The sequence below is a fragment of the Heptranchias perlo genome, chromosome 5, assembly GCF_035084215.1.
Source record: "Heptranchias perlo isolate sHepPer1 chromosome 5, sHepPer1.hap1, whole genome shotgun sequence".
Taxonomy (NCBI): Eukaryota; Metazoa; Chordata; class Chondrichthyes; order Hexanchiformes; family Hexanchidae; genus Heptranchias; species Heptranchias perlo.
In genome coordinates this window covers 13,724,369-13,741,789 of record NC_090329.1, presented here as the reverse complement: position 1 = coordinate 13,741,789, position 17,421 = coordinate 13,724,369, and the positions used below count along the sequence as shown (strand labels likewise).

The following is a 17,421-nucleotide window of genomic DNA, read 5'->3' as shown; positions in this document are numbered from 1 at the left end:
GAACAGCGATATATTTCCAACTCAGGATAGTGTGTGACTTGGAGGTGGTTGTGTTCCCATTTGCGGGTTTGGGAGGTGCTGTCGAAGAAGCCTTGGCGAGTTGCTGCAGTGCATCTTGTAGGTGGTTCACACTGCAGCCACAGTGCGCTGGTGGTGAAGGGAGTGAATGTTTAAGGTGGTGGATGGGGTGCCAATCAAGTGGGCTGCTTTGTCCTGGATAGTGTCGAGCTTCTTGGCTGTTGGAGCTGCACTCATCCAGGCAAATGGAGAGTATTCCATCACACTCCTGACTTGTGCCTTGTAGATGATGGAAAGGCTTTGGGAAGTCAGGAGGTGAGTCACTCACTGCAAAATACCCAGCCTCTGACCTGCTCTTGTAGCCAAAGTATTCGTGGCTGGTCCAGTTACATTTCTGGTCAATAGTGGGTGGCCATCTGAAAGGGTAGGAAGAGGCAGGAAGCACAGGAATCTTCTGGGTGTGTGGCATACTCAAACTGGTACCACTGAAGGTGATGACACCTTGAAGGAGTGCAGTCCTGTGCATGGCACCATGGGGCAAAGGGCTGCACGGGGGACACAGTAAAGTGTAGAAATGCAGTAGTCATAGGGGATTTGGTAGTCGGGGACAGACAGGCATTTCTGTGACCGCCAATGTGAGTCCCGCATGGTGTGTTGCCTCCCTGATGCCAGGGTAAAGGACATCATGGAGAGGGTGCAGAATGTTCCGCAGGGGGAGGGGAACAACCAGAAGTCATGGTCCATGTGGGAACCAATGACATAGGAAAGAAAAGGGATGATGTCCTGCAGTCAGAGTTTCAGGAACTAGGCAGGAAGTTAAAAAGCAGGACCTCAAAAGTAGTAATTTCTAGATTACCCGCAGGCCACGTGCTAGTGAGTACAGAAATGGGAAGATAGGGCAGGTTAATCCGTGGCTAGAGGCATGGTGCAAGAGGGAGGGCTTCAGATTCTTGGGGCATTGGGACCAGTTCTGGGCAGGAGGGACCTGTTCAAGATGGACGGGTTGCACCTCAACAGAGTTGGGACCAAGGTCTTCGTGGGAAGGTTCACTAGTACTGTGGGGGAGGGTTTAAACTAATTTAGCTGGGGGATGGGACCAGGATGTAGCATTAGAAAGGAGAAACAAGGGCGACAAAGGATTGGGGGAGAAAGATAGCACTAGAGTAAGAAATAGTACAGTATTAGGTGGGATCAGATTGAGAGAATACGAGAAGATCTAAGATAGGCTTAGAGTTCATGTATGAAAACGCACAAAGCGTGGTGAATAAGGTTGGTGAGTTGCAGGTGCAAATAGCTACATGGTAATAAGATGTAGTGGCGATAACTGAAACCTGGCTCAAAAAAGTACTGGATTGGGTAATAAATATTCCTGGATACAAGGTGTTCAGGAAAGATAGGGAAGGAAATAAAGGAGGGAGGTTGGCAGTATTGATTAAGGAAAATATTGCAGTGCTGGAGAGAGAGGATGTCCTTGAGGGGTCAAGGACAGAATCAATTTGGTTAGAGTTAAGAAACAGTGGAGGCGCCATTACACTACTGGATGTATTCTGTAGGCCACCAACTAGTGGGAAGGACATAGAGAAGCAAATTTGCAGGGAAATTAGAGAGGCGCTAGAACAATAGAGTAGTGATAATGGGGGACTTCAACTATCCTAATATAGACTGGAATAGTAATAACGTAAAGGGCAAAGAAGGGGAGGAATTTCTGAAGTGTTCAGAAGAACTTTCTTGATCAATATGTTCCTGACCCAACGAAGAAGGAGGCATTGCTGGATCTGATTCTGGGGAATGAAGTGGAGCAAGTGTCAGTGGGGGAACATTTAATGAACAGTGATTATAGTATCATAAGATTTAGATTAGTTATGGAAAAGAACAAGGAGCAAACCAGAGTAAAAATACTTAATTGGAGGAGGGCCAATTTCAATGGGTTGAGAACAGATCTGGCCAGGGTGAACTGGGCAGGCAAATCGAACAATGGCCGGCCTTTATAGAGGAGATGGTTCGGGTACAGTCTAGGTACATTCCCATGAGGGGAAAGGTAGGGCAACCAAAACCAGACTCCCTGGATGGCAAAAGAGATAGAGAGTAAGGTGAAGTTTGCCGATGACACAAAGATTGGTGGCATTGTAAGCAGTGTAGATGAAAACATAAAATTACAAAGTGATATTGATAGATATGGGGAATGGGCAAAACTGTGGCAGATGGAATTCAATGTAGACACATGTGAGGTCATCCACTTTGGATCAAAAAAGGATAGAACAGGGTACTTTCTAAATGATAAGTTAAAAACAGTGGATGTCCAAAGTGACCTCGGGGTTCAGGTATATAGATCATTGAAGTGTCATGAACAGGTGCAGAAAATAATCAATAAGGCTAATGGAATGCTGGCCTTTATATCTAGAGGACTGGAGTACAAGGGGGAGAAGTTATGCTGCAGCTATACAAAACCCTGGTTAGACCGCACCTGGAGTACTGTGAGCAGTTCTGGGCACCGCACCTTCGGAAGGACACATTGGCCTTGGAGGGAGTGCAGCATAGGTTTACTAGAATGATACCCAGACTTCAAGGGTTAAGTTACGAGGAGAGATTACACAAATTGGGGTTGTATTCTCTGGAGTTTCGAAGGTTAAGGGGTGATCTGATCGAAGTTTATAAGATATTAAGGGGAACAGATAGGGTGGATAGAGAGAAACTATTTCTGCTGGTTGGGGATTCTAGGAGTAGGGGGCATAGTCTTAAAAATTAGAGCCAGACCTTTCAGGAGTGAGATTAGAAAACATTTCTACACACAAAGGGTGGTAGAAGTTTGGAATTCTCTTCTGCAAATGGCAATTGATACTAGCTCAATTGCTAAATTTAAATGCGAGATAGAGAGCTTTTTGGCAACCAAAGGTATTAAGGGATATGGGCCAAAGGCAGGTATATGGAGTTAGATCACAGATCAGCCATGATCTTATCAAATGGCTGAGCAGGCACGAGGGGCTGAATGGCCTACTCATGTTCCTATGTTCCTATGAAACAGAAAAAGTGGGCGTATGACAGATTTCAGGTTGAGAACCAGGCTGAATATAGAAAGTACAGAGGAGAAGTGAGAAAGGAAATAAGAGGGGCAAAGAGAGAGTATGAGAATAGACTGGTGGCTAACATAAAAGGGAATCCAAAAGTTTTCTATAGGCGTATAAATAGTAAACTGGTCATAAGAGGGGTGGGACTGATTTGGGACCAAAAAGGAGATCTATGTATGGAGGCAGAGGGCATGACCGAGGTAATAAATGAATACTTTGCATCTGTCTTTACCAAGGAAGAAGATGCTGCCAAAGTCACAGTAAAAGGAGGTAGTTGAGATACTGGATGGGCTAAAAATTGATAGAGGAGGTACTAGAAAGGTTGGCTGTCCTTAAACTAAATAAGTTAACCGGTACAGGTGGGATTCATCCTAGGTTGCTGAGGGAAGTAAGGGTGGAAATTGCAACGGTGCTGGCCATAATCTTCTAATCCTCCTTAGATATGTGGGTGCTGCCAGAGGACTGGAGAATTGCAAATGTTACACCCTTGTTCAAAAAAGGGTGTAAGGATAAATCTGGCAACTACAGGCCAGTCAGTTTAACCTCTGTGATGGGGAAGCTTTTAGAAACGATAATCCGGGACAAAATTAATAGTCACTTCAACAAGTGTAGATTAATAAAGGAAAACTAGCACGGATTTGTTAAAGGCAAATTGTATTTAACTAACTTGATTGAGTTTTTTGATGAAGTAAGAGAGGGTTGATGAGGGCAATGTGGTTGATGTGTATATGGATTTTCAAAAGGCGTTTGATGAAGTGCCACATAATAGGTTTCTCCGCAAAATTGAAGCCCATGGAATAAAAGGGGCAGTGGCAGCATGGATATGAAATTGGCTAAGTAACAGGAAACTGAGAGTAGTGGTGAATGGTTGTTTTTCACACTGGTGGAAGGTATACAATGATATTCCCCAGTGGCCGGTACTAGGATCACTGCTTTTTTTGATACATTAATGACTTGGACTTGGGTGTACAGGGCACAATTTCTATATTTGCAATGACACAAAACTTGGAAGTGTAGTAAACAGTGAGGAGGATAGTAATAGACTTCAAGAGGACATAGGCTGGTGGAATTTAACACAGAGAAATGCAAAGTGATACATTTTGGCAGGAAGAACCAGGAGAGGCAATATAAATGAAGTGGTACAATTCTAAAGGGGGTGCAAGAACACAGAGACCTGGGGGTATATGTGCACAAATTTTTGAAGGTGGCAGGACTGGTTGAGAAAGCAGTTAAAAAAGCACACAGGATCCTGGCCCTTAATAAATAGAGGCATAGAGTACAAAGGCAAGGAAGTTATGATGAACCTTTATAAAACACTGGTTCGGCCACAACTGGAGTAGTGTGTCCCATTCTGGGCACCGCACTGTAGGAACATTGTGAAGGCCTTAGAGAGGGTGAAGAAAAGATTTACCAGAATTGTTCCAGGGATGAGGAACCTCACTTATGTGGATAGACTGGAGAAGCTGGGGTTGTTCTCCTTAGAGCACAGAAGGTTCAGAGGAGATTTGATAGAAGTGTTGAAAATCACGAAGGGTTTAGATAAAGTAAATAAAGAGAAACTGTTCCCATTGGTGGAAGGGAACCAGAGGACACAGATTTAAGGTGACTGGCAGAAAAACCAAAGGCGACATGAGATTTTTTTTATGCAGCGAGTAGGTATGATCTGGAATGCGCTGCCTGGAAGGGTGGTGGAAGCAGATTCAATTGTGGATTTCAAAAAGGAATTGGATAAATACTTGGGAAAAAATTTGCAGGGCTACAGGGAAAGAGCAGGGGAATGGGACTAACTAAATTGGTCTTACAAAGAGCCTGCACAGGCTCAATGGGCCGAATGGCCGCCTCCTGTGCTTTAACCATTCTATGAAGGGTAGTGGATCTGGATTCTTCTTTTGTGTTTAATTCTGGCTTCTGCTCTCACAGAAAAATGGGAGAGAGTCAAATTGCCCCTCCCCCTGGCCTACATAAGTAGTTCACTCACAGTGCTAGCACCAAGTGGGTTTTAATCCTCCAGCATGTGCTGCCTTTTCCCCAGCATCAGCTTGTTTCCCTATCAGCTCATTGTGATTCTATGTTCTCCTTCCCTGACCTCCACTCATTGTGCAGCCAGCGAGTGAGGAGGATTTTTGCACATAATGTACTCCGCTCTCCAGCTTGCCATATGTATTGATTTTCTCCCCTCTGTCTTGCGCTACTTCCTATGCCTGCTGCGCTTGAGTGCTGTAGCATCTGGTGTCGCCATCTGGACGTGCTGGCTTTTTAAATCCTGCTTGCACTCCTCTGCACATTGTTCAGAAGTAATGAGAGCGCAAGTATCGTCTGAGTCATAGCAGCCAGTTTAGATACACGCTGCACTGACGTCACTTCCTCTGTAAATTCAACACTGTGTTCAGGATTGTACACTTTTTTTTATAGGACTATAAACTCCAAGGTTTGGAGGGAGATTGAGTGTGAGCACTAGAGATGTGAAGCCAAAGTGTAGTTAGTATTAACTTGTGTAGCTCTTATTCTCCCCTTACACCTTTTGATGCAAGTGCTTAGTACTTGCCCTTGTATCTCTGATGCCTGGTGATTGGTACCTGCCCTCATGGCTCTATCCAATGCTTAGTACCTGTCCTCAGGGTTTTGTATCCCATGCTTTGAACTGGGCCTCATTCCTTTGATACCCTGTGCTTAGTACTTGCCTTTATGTCTTTATTGACTATATAGCACAGTCAAAGGGCACCAGTATGGAGGTGATGAAACCTGGACAGAGATTTGTCCACTTCTCACCTGCTGTCCTTTCGCTGGATTGCATTTGGCCTACCCAGATAAGTGGTCTGGAGCTATGAGAAAAATAGCCCCAGATGGGAGACAACTATATTCCAAGACAAAAACTACACAGAACCCTTCACAACATTAGCCTTTTTGTTAATATAAAGACCTCTTAAATCCCAGGTTATAGTTACTTATCCTGACAGCAGGGAAAGAGACAGCACTAAGGCATGCCTATATGCCCTTAAACTCAGCATTTAGGTAGTCTTTTGATGTGTCTGGTAAAAGGGGTAGAGAAAAGAGAGAGATAGAAGTCTTACATATGGAATGCAGCAACACCTCCAAACCTTGCAGCAAAAAGACCTAAAATTGATCAGTTTCTAGAAGAAACTCCTCTCTCTTTTCTGCCGTCCATCTTTATTTTTTTTTTAAAAAGCCCCCCCAAAAAATCAACATCCTTAAAAATTGGAACATCCAATGCAGGCGCTGAGTAATCAGCCCCTAAATGCTGAGGCCCAGATCTGTGCTCTCCCAACAGCAGAACCGGGACTGAAACAGAAATAAAGAATCTGGATCTGTTGTTCTTCTGGAAAACCTCAGAGACCTACAAGTTGATGTATATCTATTTTATATAATCTATTGACAAAACAGGATATTGATAGGATGAGAGTTGACATTTTGGTCAATTTTTACTTAGAAGCAATAAGATTTGATTGTTGTCTCCAAAGAACAATTAGAACTGAATTTTTAATTCTTTAGTTTGAGGCTTTCCAAGCCTCTCTGGCTACAGGCGTGGTGCCGGAAGACTGCTGAAGTTGTACTGTTGTTTAAAAAGGGAGAAAGGGATCGACCGAGTAATTACAGGCCAGTCAGCCTTACCTCGGTGGAAAAAATTCTGAGGGACAGTATTAATTGTCATTTAGAAAGGCACGGATTAATCAAGGACAGTCAACATGGATTTGTTAAGGGAAGGTCATGTCTGACTAACTTGATTGAATTTTTTGAGGCGGTAACAAGGGGGGGTCGCTGAGGGTTGCACGTTTGATGTAGTCTACATGGATTTTAGCAAGGCTTTTTGACAAGGTCCTACATGGTAAACAGAAAAGTAAAAGCCCATAGGATCCAAGGGAAAGTAGCAAGTTGGATCCAAAATTGGCTCAGGCAGGAAGCAAAGGGTAATGGCCAACGGGTGTTTATGTGACTGGTTGGCTGTTTCCAGTGGGGTTCCACAGGGTTCAGTACTAGATCCCTTGCTTTTTGTGGCATATATCAATGATTTAGACTTAAATTTAGGGGGCATGATGACTAAGAAGTTTGCGGATGATACAAAAATTGGCCGTGTGGTTGATGGTGAGGAAGGAAGCTGTAGTCTGCAGGAAGATGTCAATGGACTGGTCAGGTGGGCAGAAAAGTGGCAAGTGGAATTCAACCCAGAGAAGTGTAAAGGTAATGCGTATGGGGAGGGCAAACAAGGCAAGGGAATACATAATAAACGATAGGATACTGAGAGGTGTAGAGGAACAGAAGGACCTTGGAGTGCATGTCCACAGATCCCTGAAGGTAGCAGGACTGATAGATAAGCTGGTTAAGAAGGCATATGGGATACTTTCCTTTATTAGCTGAGGTATAGAATATAAGAACAGGGAGGTTATGCTAGAACTGTATAAAATACTAGTTAAGCCACAGCTTGAGTACTGCGTACAGTTCCAGTCACCACATTACAGGAAAGATGTGATTGCACTAGAGAGCGTACAGAGGAGATTTATGAGGATATTGCCAGGACGGGAGAATTTTAGCTCTGAGGAAAGATTGGATAGGCTGGGGTTGTTTTCTTTGGAACAGAGGAGGCTGAGGGGAGATTTAATTGAAGTATATAAAATTATGACTGGACTTGATAGAGTGGACCTATTTCCCTTAGCAGAGGGGTCAGTAACCAGGGGGCATAGATTTAAAGTGGTAGAAGGGAGTTGAGGAGAAATTATTTTCTCCCAGAGGGTGGTGGGGGGGTCTGGAACTCACTGCCTGAAAGGGTGGTAAAGGCAGAAATCCTCATCTCATCTCATCTCATTTAAAGGGTACTTGGATGTGCACTTGAGGTTCCGTAATCTACAAGGCTACGGCCCAAGAGCTGGAAAGTGGGACTAGGCTGGATAGTGCTTTTTCAGCCGGCACAGACACAATGGGCTGGATGGCTGCCTCCTGTGTCGTAAATTTCTATGATTCTATGACATTTTCCAGAAATTTGATAGGTTTTCTGAACTTTGTAGCTTTAGAATCATAGAATGATACAGTGCAGTAGACGGCCATCCGGCCTGTTCGTGCCTGTGCTGGCTCTTTGAAAGAGCTATCCCAATTAGTCCCAGGCCCCTGCTCTTTTCCCCATAGCCCTGCAAATTTTTCCCCTTCAAGTATTTATCCATTTCCCTTTTGAAAGTTATTACTGAATCTGCTTCCACCACTCTTTCAGGCACTACATTCCAGATTAAAACAACTTGCTGTGTTTAAAAAAAAATCTCTTCATCTCACCTGTTTCTTTTGCCAATTACCTTAAATCTGTGTCCTCTGGTTACTGACCTTTCTGCCACAGGAAACAGTTTCTCCTTATTCACTCTATCAAAATCTTTCATGATTTTGAACCTCGATTAGATCTTCTCTGCTCTAAGGCAACACCCCCAGCTTCTCTAGTCTATCCACGTAACTGAAGTCCTGCATCCCTGGTACCATTCTAGTAAATCTCCTCCGCAGCCTCTCCAAGGCCTTGACATCCTTCCTAAAGTGTGGTGCCCAGAATTGGATACAGTACTCCAACTGGGGCCTAACCAGTGATTTATAAAGGTTTAGCATAACTTCCTTGCTTTTGTACTCTATACCGCTGATTATAAAACCAAGGATTCGGTCTGCTTTTTTAACAGCCTTCTCAACTTGGCCTGCCACCTTCAAAGATTGTATATGTACACCCCCAGGTGTCTCTGTTCCTGCGTCCCCTTTAAAATCATACCATTTAGTTTATATTGCCTCTTCATTCTTCCTACCAAAATGCATCACTTTATGTTTGGGGAATTTGAATAAAATGCAATCTTGTTTCCAGCAGTGACCATTGTTAATGGAATGTTGATGCTTGACAGCCTTGAAGCCAGCCAGCCACCCTGCTGTGCTAAATGATCTCAAGCCTGGGCAATAGGGATACTACAATTGAGCTCCGTGCCCTCAGCGAAGGAAGGGAAACATTCAGTCAATTGTTCCTACTCTTAATCGCTATCTAGTGATGCCTGCTGAAAAGTCTGAATATCTGAATTGGATTAGATGGTTGTTGTGATAGCCTCGATGATTAAGTTAACCTGTTAATGTACTGTCTAAGCACTTGCATGAAGAATAACTGCTTTCTTTGGTACTAGAGAACAGTAATTGCTTGTAAATCCATACTTAAGCATGAGTTAGTCCCCTTTAAGAAAGCAGGAGAAAAAACTGGAGAGAAAGCAAATTTAAAAATCAGTTTCAACAGATCTGTAAAACAATATATGGTTCTGCTTTACATGTTGTCTGTTGCCATGATTTCAGCGTTGCCACTGTATTTTCAAACTTTGCTGTGTGGGAGAACCCCTCCAAGTATCAACATACTCCCAGGGAACCCCTGCCCATTCTACTTTCAGAAGACATTGCCAGCTACCCAAAAGCAAACCTATGACATCTAGTGATGTGACAAAGGCGTTTGTTTATACTATCTGCCTTTTTCTGTCAACTGACACGTACAATTTTAACTCTCCAAGTTTTAATGTGAATGTTCAGTCACATGTTAATGAAATAAACAAATGTGAAAACTGGTGTGGAGTGTTAGGTCATGTGAAATTAATCTTTTTTGAAAACATTTTTTTCCTGAGTTCTAGGCTCTGGAAGTTGGCAAGATTTTATTTGTTCTAGAGATGTGGGTGACACTGTTAGGGCTGCATTTATTACCCATCCCCAGTTCCCCTCAGGAGGTGATGGTAGGCTGCTTTGAACCACTGCAGCCCTTGTAATGATGAAGGTCTAAGTCAGGATGCCGATGCCTTTGCCTTGGAGGGGAATTTGGAGGTGTTGATGTTCTCACAACATTACTGTTCTCGTTCTTAGTGGTAAAGTCTGCAGGGGAGGGAGGTGCTGTCAAAGAATCCTCAGTGCATCCTGCCCCTGTTTTTCTCTCCCTCTACCAAAAAATTGGTGGCTTTTGCTCAGGTTCTAATGGTAGTCTCTGACATCTTGCCCAAATAGCCCTTCTTTATGTTAGCCTGGATTGTGAATGTTGGCAGGTTAAGGTTGGAAGAAAAGCATCACAACCGTGCTCAAATCCGCCCTTACCTGATGTCAACACGTGCATTTTCCAGGGAGAGTCATTGGATGGGAAAAACAACCATGGCTTTTCTTCCTCATAGCTATTAACACTGATGTTTCATGAGAACAATTAAACCAGAACAGACCAGGCATTGATCCATGGAGGTTTCTATCCTGCGTTGCTCTGTACTGCATCACGTAATATATTTTATCCACAGATGGGAGGTGTTGTCAATACTGTATAAAATTAACAAAGAGCTGCATAAATTGCTGGCTAGGAATAGGGTTGACGGTTATAAAGATCAAATACGCCATGGAACATGATGGTTCATGAGCTTGTGGGACCTTGGGAAATGTCTTGTAAATGCAGCCAAAGCTCAATAATTGATTGGGTAAGACCAGAATATCTAATGTTACAGTTACCTTTTTGGAGGGGGAGGCAGGGAGGAACTTTGTAGAACCTTCCCTCATGCGATTAGATAACTTGAATAGAGTCGCGTGTACGAGCATGCACTGTGGAAGAAATTATCTTTATAGGCTGGATGAGCTTTTTGTTTTGGATGCTGCTTTATGTAATAATCCCTAGTTGTCAGGTTTTCTCCTGTAAATTATTATTTAGCTAACCATTTAACCCATCTGTCAGTGTACGGCTTGAATAGTCTACCAATTAGATGTGCAGAGGACCTGATGTGAAAACGGTACAGCCCGTTATAAATCACCTCAAAAGTAAAGTGATCGTGCTTATAATGCTACAGATTAACGGTTCCCTTTACGTTCACATGGTGCGCCTGTTAAGGAAGGTACAGGACCAATTTAAACAACTGACAATAGCTGAATCTCTTGTACTGATCAAATTAGCACAATAGTTTTCAAACTTTTCTGTGTGAGGTACCCTCTGCTCACTCCTGGGGCTCCCATCCTAACTTGCAAAAGACCATATTAGCTACACAAAAAGAAAACAGTGCTGTAATTGCAGATGTTTTTGCAAAAACATGCTGGAAGCCAATGCTTTGGGGAAAAATAAGGAACTCACGAGACACTGTGTGCTCTCGGCATATGGTATGCCCTGCTGCAAACTAATTAATCTGACGGCCTTGTGAACGCTCTGAAATTCCCTTGTAGATCCTCATTTTAATACCTGTTGATTAGGGGTATTGTACCTCTCATTCATTGCCCATCATTTCAGCCCGGGAAAGTGTTTCACAGCTTTTTCTGGCACAACAGTCGAAACACTTGGCCTCTTTCTACCTGCTTGATCGTGGGCGGAAGTTATCAGATAGTGTTACATTCACCCGCACTTTAAAATTACAGATTTAGATGCTTAAACAGGAGCACATTTAAAGTGTTGGTGAGCAGTGCACATGTTGAGTACAACACCAGCTAGTTACTGTACCAGCTGATAATTTCTTCCATGGTCAGGCAAGTAAAAAGAGAAAGGCAAAGAAGCAAGTGGATGGGGAGAGGCAGACCATCAAGATCAGATTTATAATTAGTCCACTATAAACAATGTAAGTTACTAACATAAACTGCAATCTCAGTGCAACAACTTGCAATTGGAGAACAAGGGCAGCAGGCACGTGGGAACAACACCACCCACACGTTCCCATCCAAGTCACACACCATCCCGACTTGGAAATATATCGCTGTTCCTTCATCATCGCTGGGTCAAAATCCTGGAACTCCCTTCCTAACAGCACTGTGGGAGAACCGTCACCACACGGACTGCAGCGGTTCAAGAAGGCGGCTCACCGCCACCTTCTTGAGGGCAATTAGGGATGGGCAATAAATGGTGGCCTTGCCAGCGATGCCCACGTCCCATGAATGAATAAAAAATTTTTTAAAGTAGCTTTTAATGTAGGAAAACAACCCAAGGCGCTTCACAGTAGCGTTGTCACACAAAAATTGACAGAACCAAAGAAGGGGATACTAGGACAGGTGATTAAAAGCTTGGTCAAAAAAAAATTATAATGAGGAGAGAGGCGGAGTTGTTTAGGGAAGGAATTTAAGAGCTTAGGGCCTAGACAGCTGATGGCACAGCAAAGGAAGTGGGGGATGCACAAGTGGCCAGAGTTGGTGGAACGTAAGAGTTCTTGGAGGGGTGTAGGGCTTGAGGAAGTTACAGAGGTAGGGTGGAGCAAAGCCAAGGAGCAATTTTAACGCCAAGGCTGAGAATTTTCAAATGAAGGTGTTGGTGGACCGGGAGCCAATGTAAGTCCGCGAACACGGGTGATGGGATTTGGTGCAAGTTAGGATACAGGCAGCAGGATTTCGGATGAGTTCAAGTTTATGGAAGTTGAAAGATGGGAGGAAGGCCAGGAGAGCATTAGAATAGTCAAAAGCAAAATACTGTGGATGCTGGGAATCTGAAATGAAAACAGAAAATGCTGGAGAAGCTCAGCAGATGAGGCAGTATCTGTGGAGAAAGAAACAAGTTAATGTTTCAGGTCGAAGACCTTTCGTGAGAACTGGAATATATTAAAGAGTTAAAGTTTTTAAGCAAGTACAGAGGCAGGGAAAGGTTGGGAGGGGAGGAAAGAACAAATGGGAAGGTCTGTGATAGGGTAGAGGGCAAAAGTGATTAAATGACAAAAGGGATGATGATGCGAGGCAAGGAAGGTGATAATGGGACAGGTTAAGAAACAAAAGATGGGTCTGGAGTAGCTATAAATGGCAACAGAACCATGAACAGCACTGTCCGAAAAAATAGGAGCAGAGGTTATGATCTGAAGTTATTGAAATCAATGTTGAGTCTGGAGGGTTGTAAAGAATAGTCGAGTCTGGAAGTAACAAAAGCATGGATGAGGGTTTTAGCAGCAGATGGGCTGAGGCAAGGGTGGAGATGGATACTATTACGGAGGTGGAAGTAGGCTGTCTTTGTGATGGAGATGATATGGGGCCAGAAGCTCAGCTCGGACAAATGGGAGAGCACGAGGTTGTGAACGGTCTGTTTCAGCCTGAGACAGTGGCCAGGGAGATGGATAGAATTGGAGGCTAGGGAATGGAGTTTGTGGTCAGAATCAAAGACAATGATTTCGGTCTTCCCAATGTTTAATTAGGAAATTTCTTCTCATCCAGGACTGGATGTCGGACAAGCAGTCTGACAACACACGAGGCAGTGAAAGGGTTGAGATGGGTGGTGAGATAGAGCCGGGTGTTATCAGCGCACACGTGGAACCTGACACAGTGTCTTCGGACGATGTTGCTGAAGGGCAGCATATAAATGAGAAATAGAAGTTGGCCAAGGTTAGATCATTGGGGAGACTCCAGAGGCAGCTGTGTGGGAGTGGGTGGAGAAGCCATTGCAGGAGATTCTCTGGCTACGACTACATAGCTAAGAGTGGAACCAGGCAGGGGCAGTCCCGCTCAGCTGGTCAACGGAGGAGAGGCGTTGCAGGAGGATGATGTGGTCAACCGTGTCAAAGATTGCAGACAGGTTGAGAAGGATGGGGAAGGATAGTACACCATGGTCACAGTCATAGAGGATGTCTTTTGTGACTTTAATTAGGGCAGTTTCCGAGCTGGGGCAGAAACCTGATTGGAGAGGCTCAAACATGGAATTAGAATCATAGAATGGTTTAGCACGGAAGGAGGCCATTTGGCCTGTCGAGTCTATGCCGGTTCTGCAAGAGCAATCCAGCTAGTCCCACTCCCCCGCCCTTTCCCCGTAGCAGATTTTTTCCCTTCAAGTACTTATCCAATTCCCTTTTGAAAGCCACGATTGAATCTGCCTCCAACACCCCCTCAGGCATTGCATTCCAGATCTTAACCACTCGCTGTGTAAAGAAGTTTTTCTTCAGGTCGCCTTTGTTTCTTTTGCCAGTCACATTAAATCTACGTCCTCTGGTTCTTGACCGTTCTGCCAATGGGAACAGTTTCTCTCCATCTACTCTGTTTAGACCCTTCATTATTTTGAATATCTCTATCAAATTTCCTCTCAACCTTCTCTGCTCTAAGGAGAACAACCCCAGCTTCTCCAGTCTATCCATGTAACTGAAGTCCTTCATCCCAGGAACCATTCTAGTAAATCTCTTCTGCACCATCTCTAAGGCCTTCACATCCTTCTGAAAGTGCGGTGCCCAGAACTGGACACAATACTCCAGTTGTGGCCGAACCAGTGTTTTTATAAAGGTTCATCATAACTTCCTTGCTTTGAATTGTGGGAATAATGGGCATGGATTTGGGAGCGCAACAACACATTCCAGGACCTTGGAGAAGAAAGGGAGGTTGGGGATGGGACGGTAGTTTGCAAGGACAAAGCGATCAAGGGTAGGTTTTTTGAGGAGGGATGTTGACGGCAATTTTGTAAGGGAGGGGAACAGTACCTGAGGAGAAGGAACCGTTTGCAATATCAGCTAGCATGGAGACCACAATGGGAATTTGGGTGGTCAGCAGTTTAGTGGCAATGGGTTGGATAGAGCATGATGTGGGTCTCATGGGCAAGATGAGTTTGGAGAGGGCACAAGAAGGGAAACTAGAGAAAGGCAGGAGCAAGCTTGACTTGGTGGGGTGAGGGAGGAAGGCAGCTGAACGGATGGTCTCAATCTTAGTGTTAAAGAAATCCATGATCTCCTTGTCCTTATTGGAGGTGAGGGTGGAGGGGGAAGGGGAGAGGGGTTTAAGGAGACGATTGGTTGTGGAGAAAAGAAACCAAGGGTTATTTTTGCATTTCAGGATTATCTTAGATTAGTGAGCAGTATTGGCAGAGGAAAGCAGAGCCTAATGTTGCTTGTGATCGAGCCAGATCTGGCGATGAATGGCTAAACCAGTTGTGCGCCATATGCGTTCAAGTCTGCGTCCCTTGGATGTAAGGGAGTGAGGATGGGGGCTGTACCAAGGGGAATGACCAGGGTGGGAGAGAGTAATGGTTTACTGGGGATTAGGGTATCAAAGGTGGAGGTGAGGGTGTGATTGAGCAGATCGACAGCTGCAGAAATATCGTGGCGAATGGAGGGCCAAAGGCTAGACCGTTGGGAGTTTGAAAGTGCCGTTGTAAGTGACTTGGGGAAGAATTTTTTCCAGAGGCAGATGGAGAAGGAAATGGGTTTGGAAGGAAGATGCGTGTGGTGAGGGATACAAGGAAGGGATCAGAGATGGTCTTGTCTGTGATTGAGACGATGGGAGTAGAGAGGCCACGTGAGATGGCAAGGCCAAGGGAATGGCTGTGAATATTAGAGTTTATGAGGAGGGAGAAATTAAGGAAGAACAGGAGGGCAATGAACTCGATAGGAGAGAGGGCAAGGTGAGTTGAGATGGAAGTTGAAATTAACAAAGATGACAAGTCACTCAGTGCAGAGACTGAGGGAGGAAAACTGAGGAGATCTCGATGAGAAACTTGGGTGGGAAGTAGAGGACGAGCATTTTAAAGGAGAGGATGGAACAAGGTGAGGTGCTCAAAGGAGGAGAATGCTCCAGAGGGGACAGGCAAGGCAAGATTTGGTGATAAGGGCCACACCACCACTGTGGCGGTTTGAGCAGGACGGTATAGCCACACGGGAAAGCTTCAATAAGAGGGAAGGTATCATTAACCGTGAGACAAGTTTCCATCAAGACCATAATGTCGATGCAATTGTCCACAATGTCATGGATTGCATCCTTGTTTGCAAGCGAATAGACATTTAGAGGGATTTAAAGAGAACTCCAGAGGATAGTTGAATTCTAGAGTCTGCACCTTGACATGGTGGGAAGCCTTGCATCCTCCTATGACCCTGAGAGCTATGCTGGCAGGAGTATAACTCCTGGTAGGGCCACCCATACCAGACAGGTCAAAAGGTCCACCGATCCTCCTGGTAGGAGATTGTGAGTGATGTAAAAATGCCTTTTGTTATAGAAACAATTCTAATGAGTCTGTTACGGGTTAGCAAAGACAAACATTAACTTTGGAGAACCATGATCTGCTGGATGTAAGGCAAGATGATACTCCGATGGAGTCAAATATTCTGCTCTGGACAGACAGCAATGGAAGGAAGGGGTTACCTCTTGTGCCACTAGGCACAGGAGACTCTAACTAACTAACCTTTAAAAGCAAAAGGAGTAATTACCTGATCTTGTGCAATTACAGTCGACAAGTACAGTAAGAGTGCTGGGGACATTTATTTTGTAATGTATTCTAAATGATTATGCCAGATGCATTTCTTTTATCCTTTCATCCTGGAAAAACAACCAAGAAAACAAAATATTCATATAAACAGTGGCAATTTATGGAAGGACTGCGTCATTATCAAATTTGTAGGGAAATTCTGCATAAAAGTTCTGTCTCGCAAAATAAACATTAAATAACAAGCTCTTTAATAATTTCCAAATATCTATGTGCAGTTATGCATATAGAATAGAGTGCATTTAATGATCAGTTACAAAATTACGAGTCAGCATCTGCAATAGAATAATTATTTTTCTCTCATCTCTTTCCCTCTCTCTGTCTTTCTCTTTTTTTTCTCTCTTTCTTTCTCTCTTTCTTTCTCTCTGTGTAGGGATTTATTTAAGTGTGATGTGAGCAGGGAAAATATTCATTCATCCACCTACTGTGGGTAAGGAAAACACTATTTTCCAGGAACCAATCAGTGGAGAACCAATCTCCACTGTCTTTGGAGAGACCTCTTACAAACTTTTTAGTGGAGAAAGCATTGTATTACCACACCCCAACATCAAACCCCTCTCCTGACACCCTGTAATGTGTAACTGCTGACTTTCACTGAGATCAGTCCACTTTTATCAAAAACTCAAATGTGATTATAGTTTCTTTTACTTTTTTTGTGAACACTCTGACAAGGGAATTTCAGTAAGCTTCTCTGCCATGTCTGAAAATAAACTTTGAGTATCATAGCTTTGTTTCTTTTTCCACGGTTAAATATTTACCTTCCTTTCCATAGAATGACACATTTGCAGACTTTGATTCCATGACTGATCGACTTTTGGATGAGATAATACAGTATATTCAGATTTACAACCTTACAGTTTCTAAAATCAGGTAAGCTGGCAAGAAATACTTGTGGACTTATTTACCATTATTTTTGAAGAGAAATGCATTTTTAAAATTAATTTTATCAAATTGTGCATGGCCTATAAGTTTTCCAAAGTTATCTTAAAATTGTTGCTTTGTTTCCAAGTTGCATATGGACATACAATACCTGTGTATACCATAGGAACCACTGAATCAAGACTCAATGCTATTAACCACCATGCCACTGTCCTCTGGAATTCTCCCTAAATCCCTCTGCCTTATCACCGCTCTTCCTGTTTTCAAAGTCAACCTTATAGCCCTCTCTTTGAAGTGGGAATTTCA

The 17,421-nt window shown here is 43.7% G+C and overlaps 1 protein-coding gene across 4 annotated transcripts in view; it reads left to right on the top strand.

The window, feature by feature from the left end:
• Positions 1-17,421, top strand: part of fam135a (family with sequence similarity 135 member A) — a 268,472-nt gene that overhangs the window by 221,680 nt on the left and 29,371 nt on the right. For all 4 annotated transcript variants that reach the window (XM_067984032.1, XM_067984030.1, XM_067984031.1 and 1 more), the window contains one exon: positions 17,009-17,106. In XM_067984032.1, the coding sequence (XP_067840133.1) occupies positions 17,009-17,106 (98 nt within the window). The remainder of the gene's footprint in view (positions 1-17,008; positions 17,107-17,421) is intronic.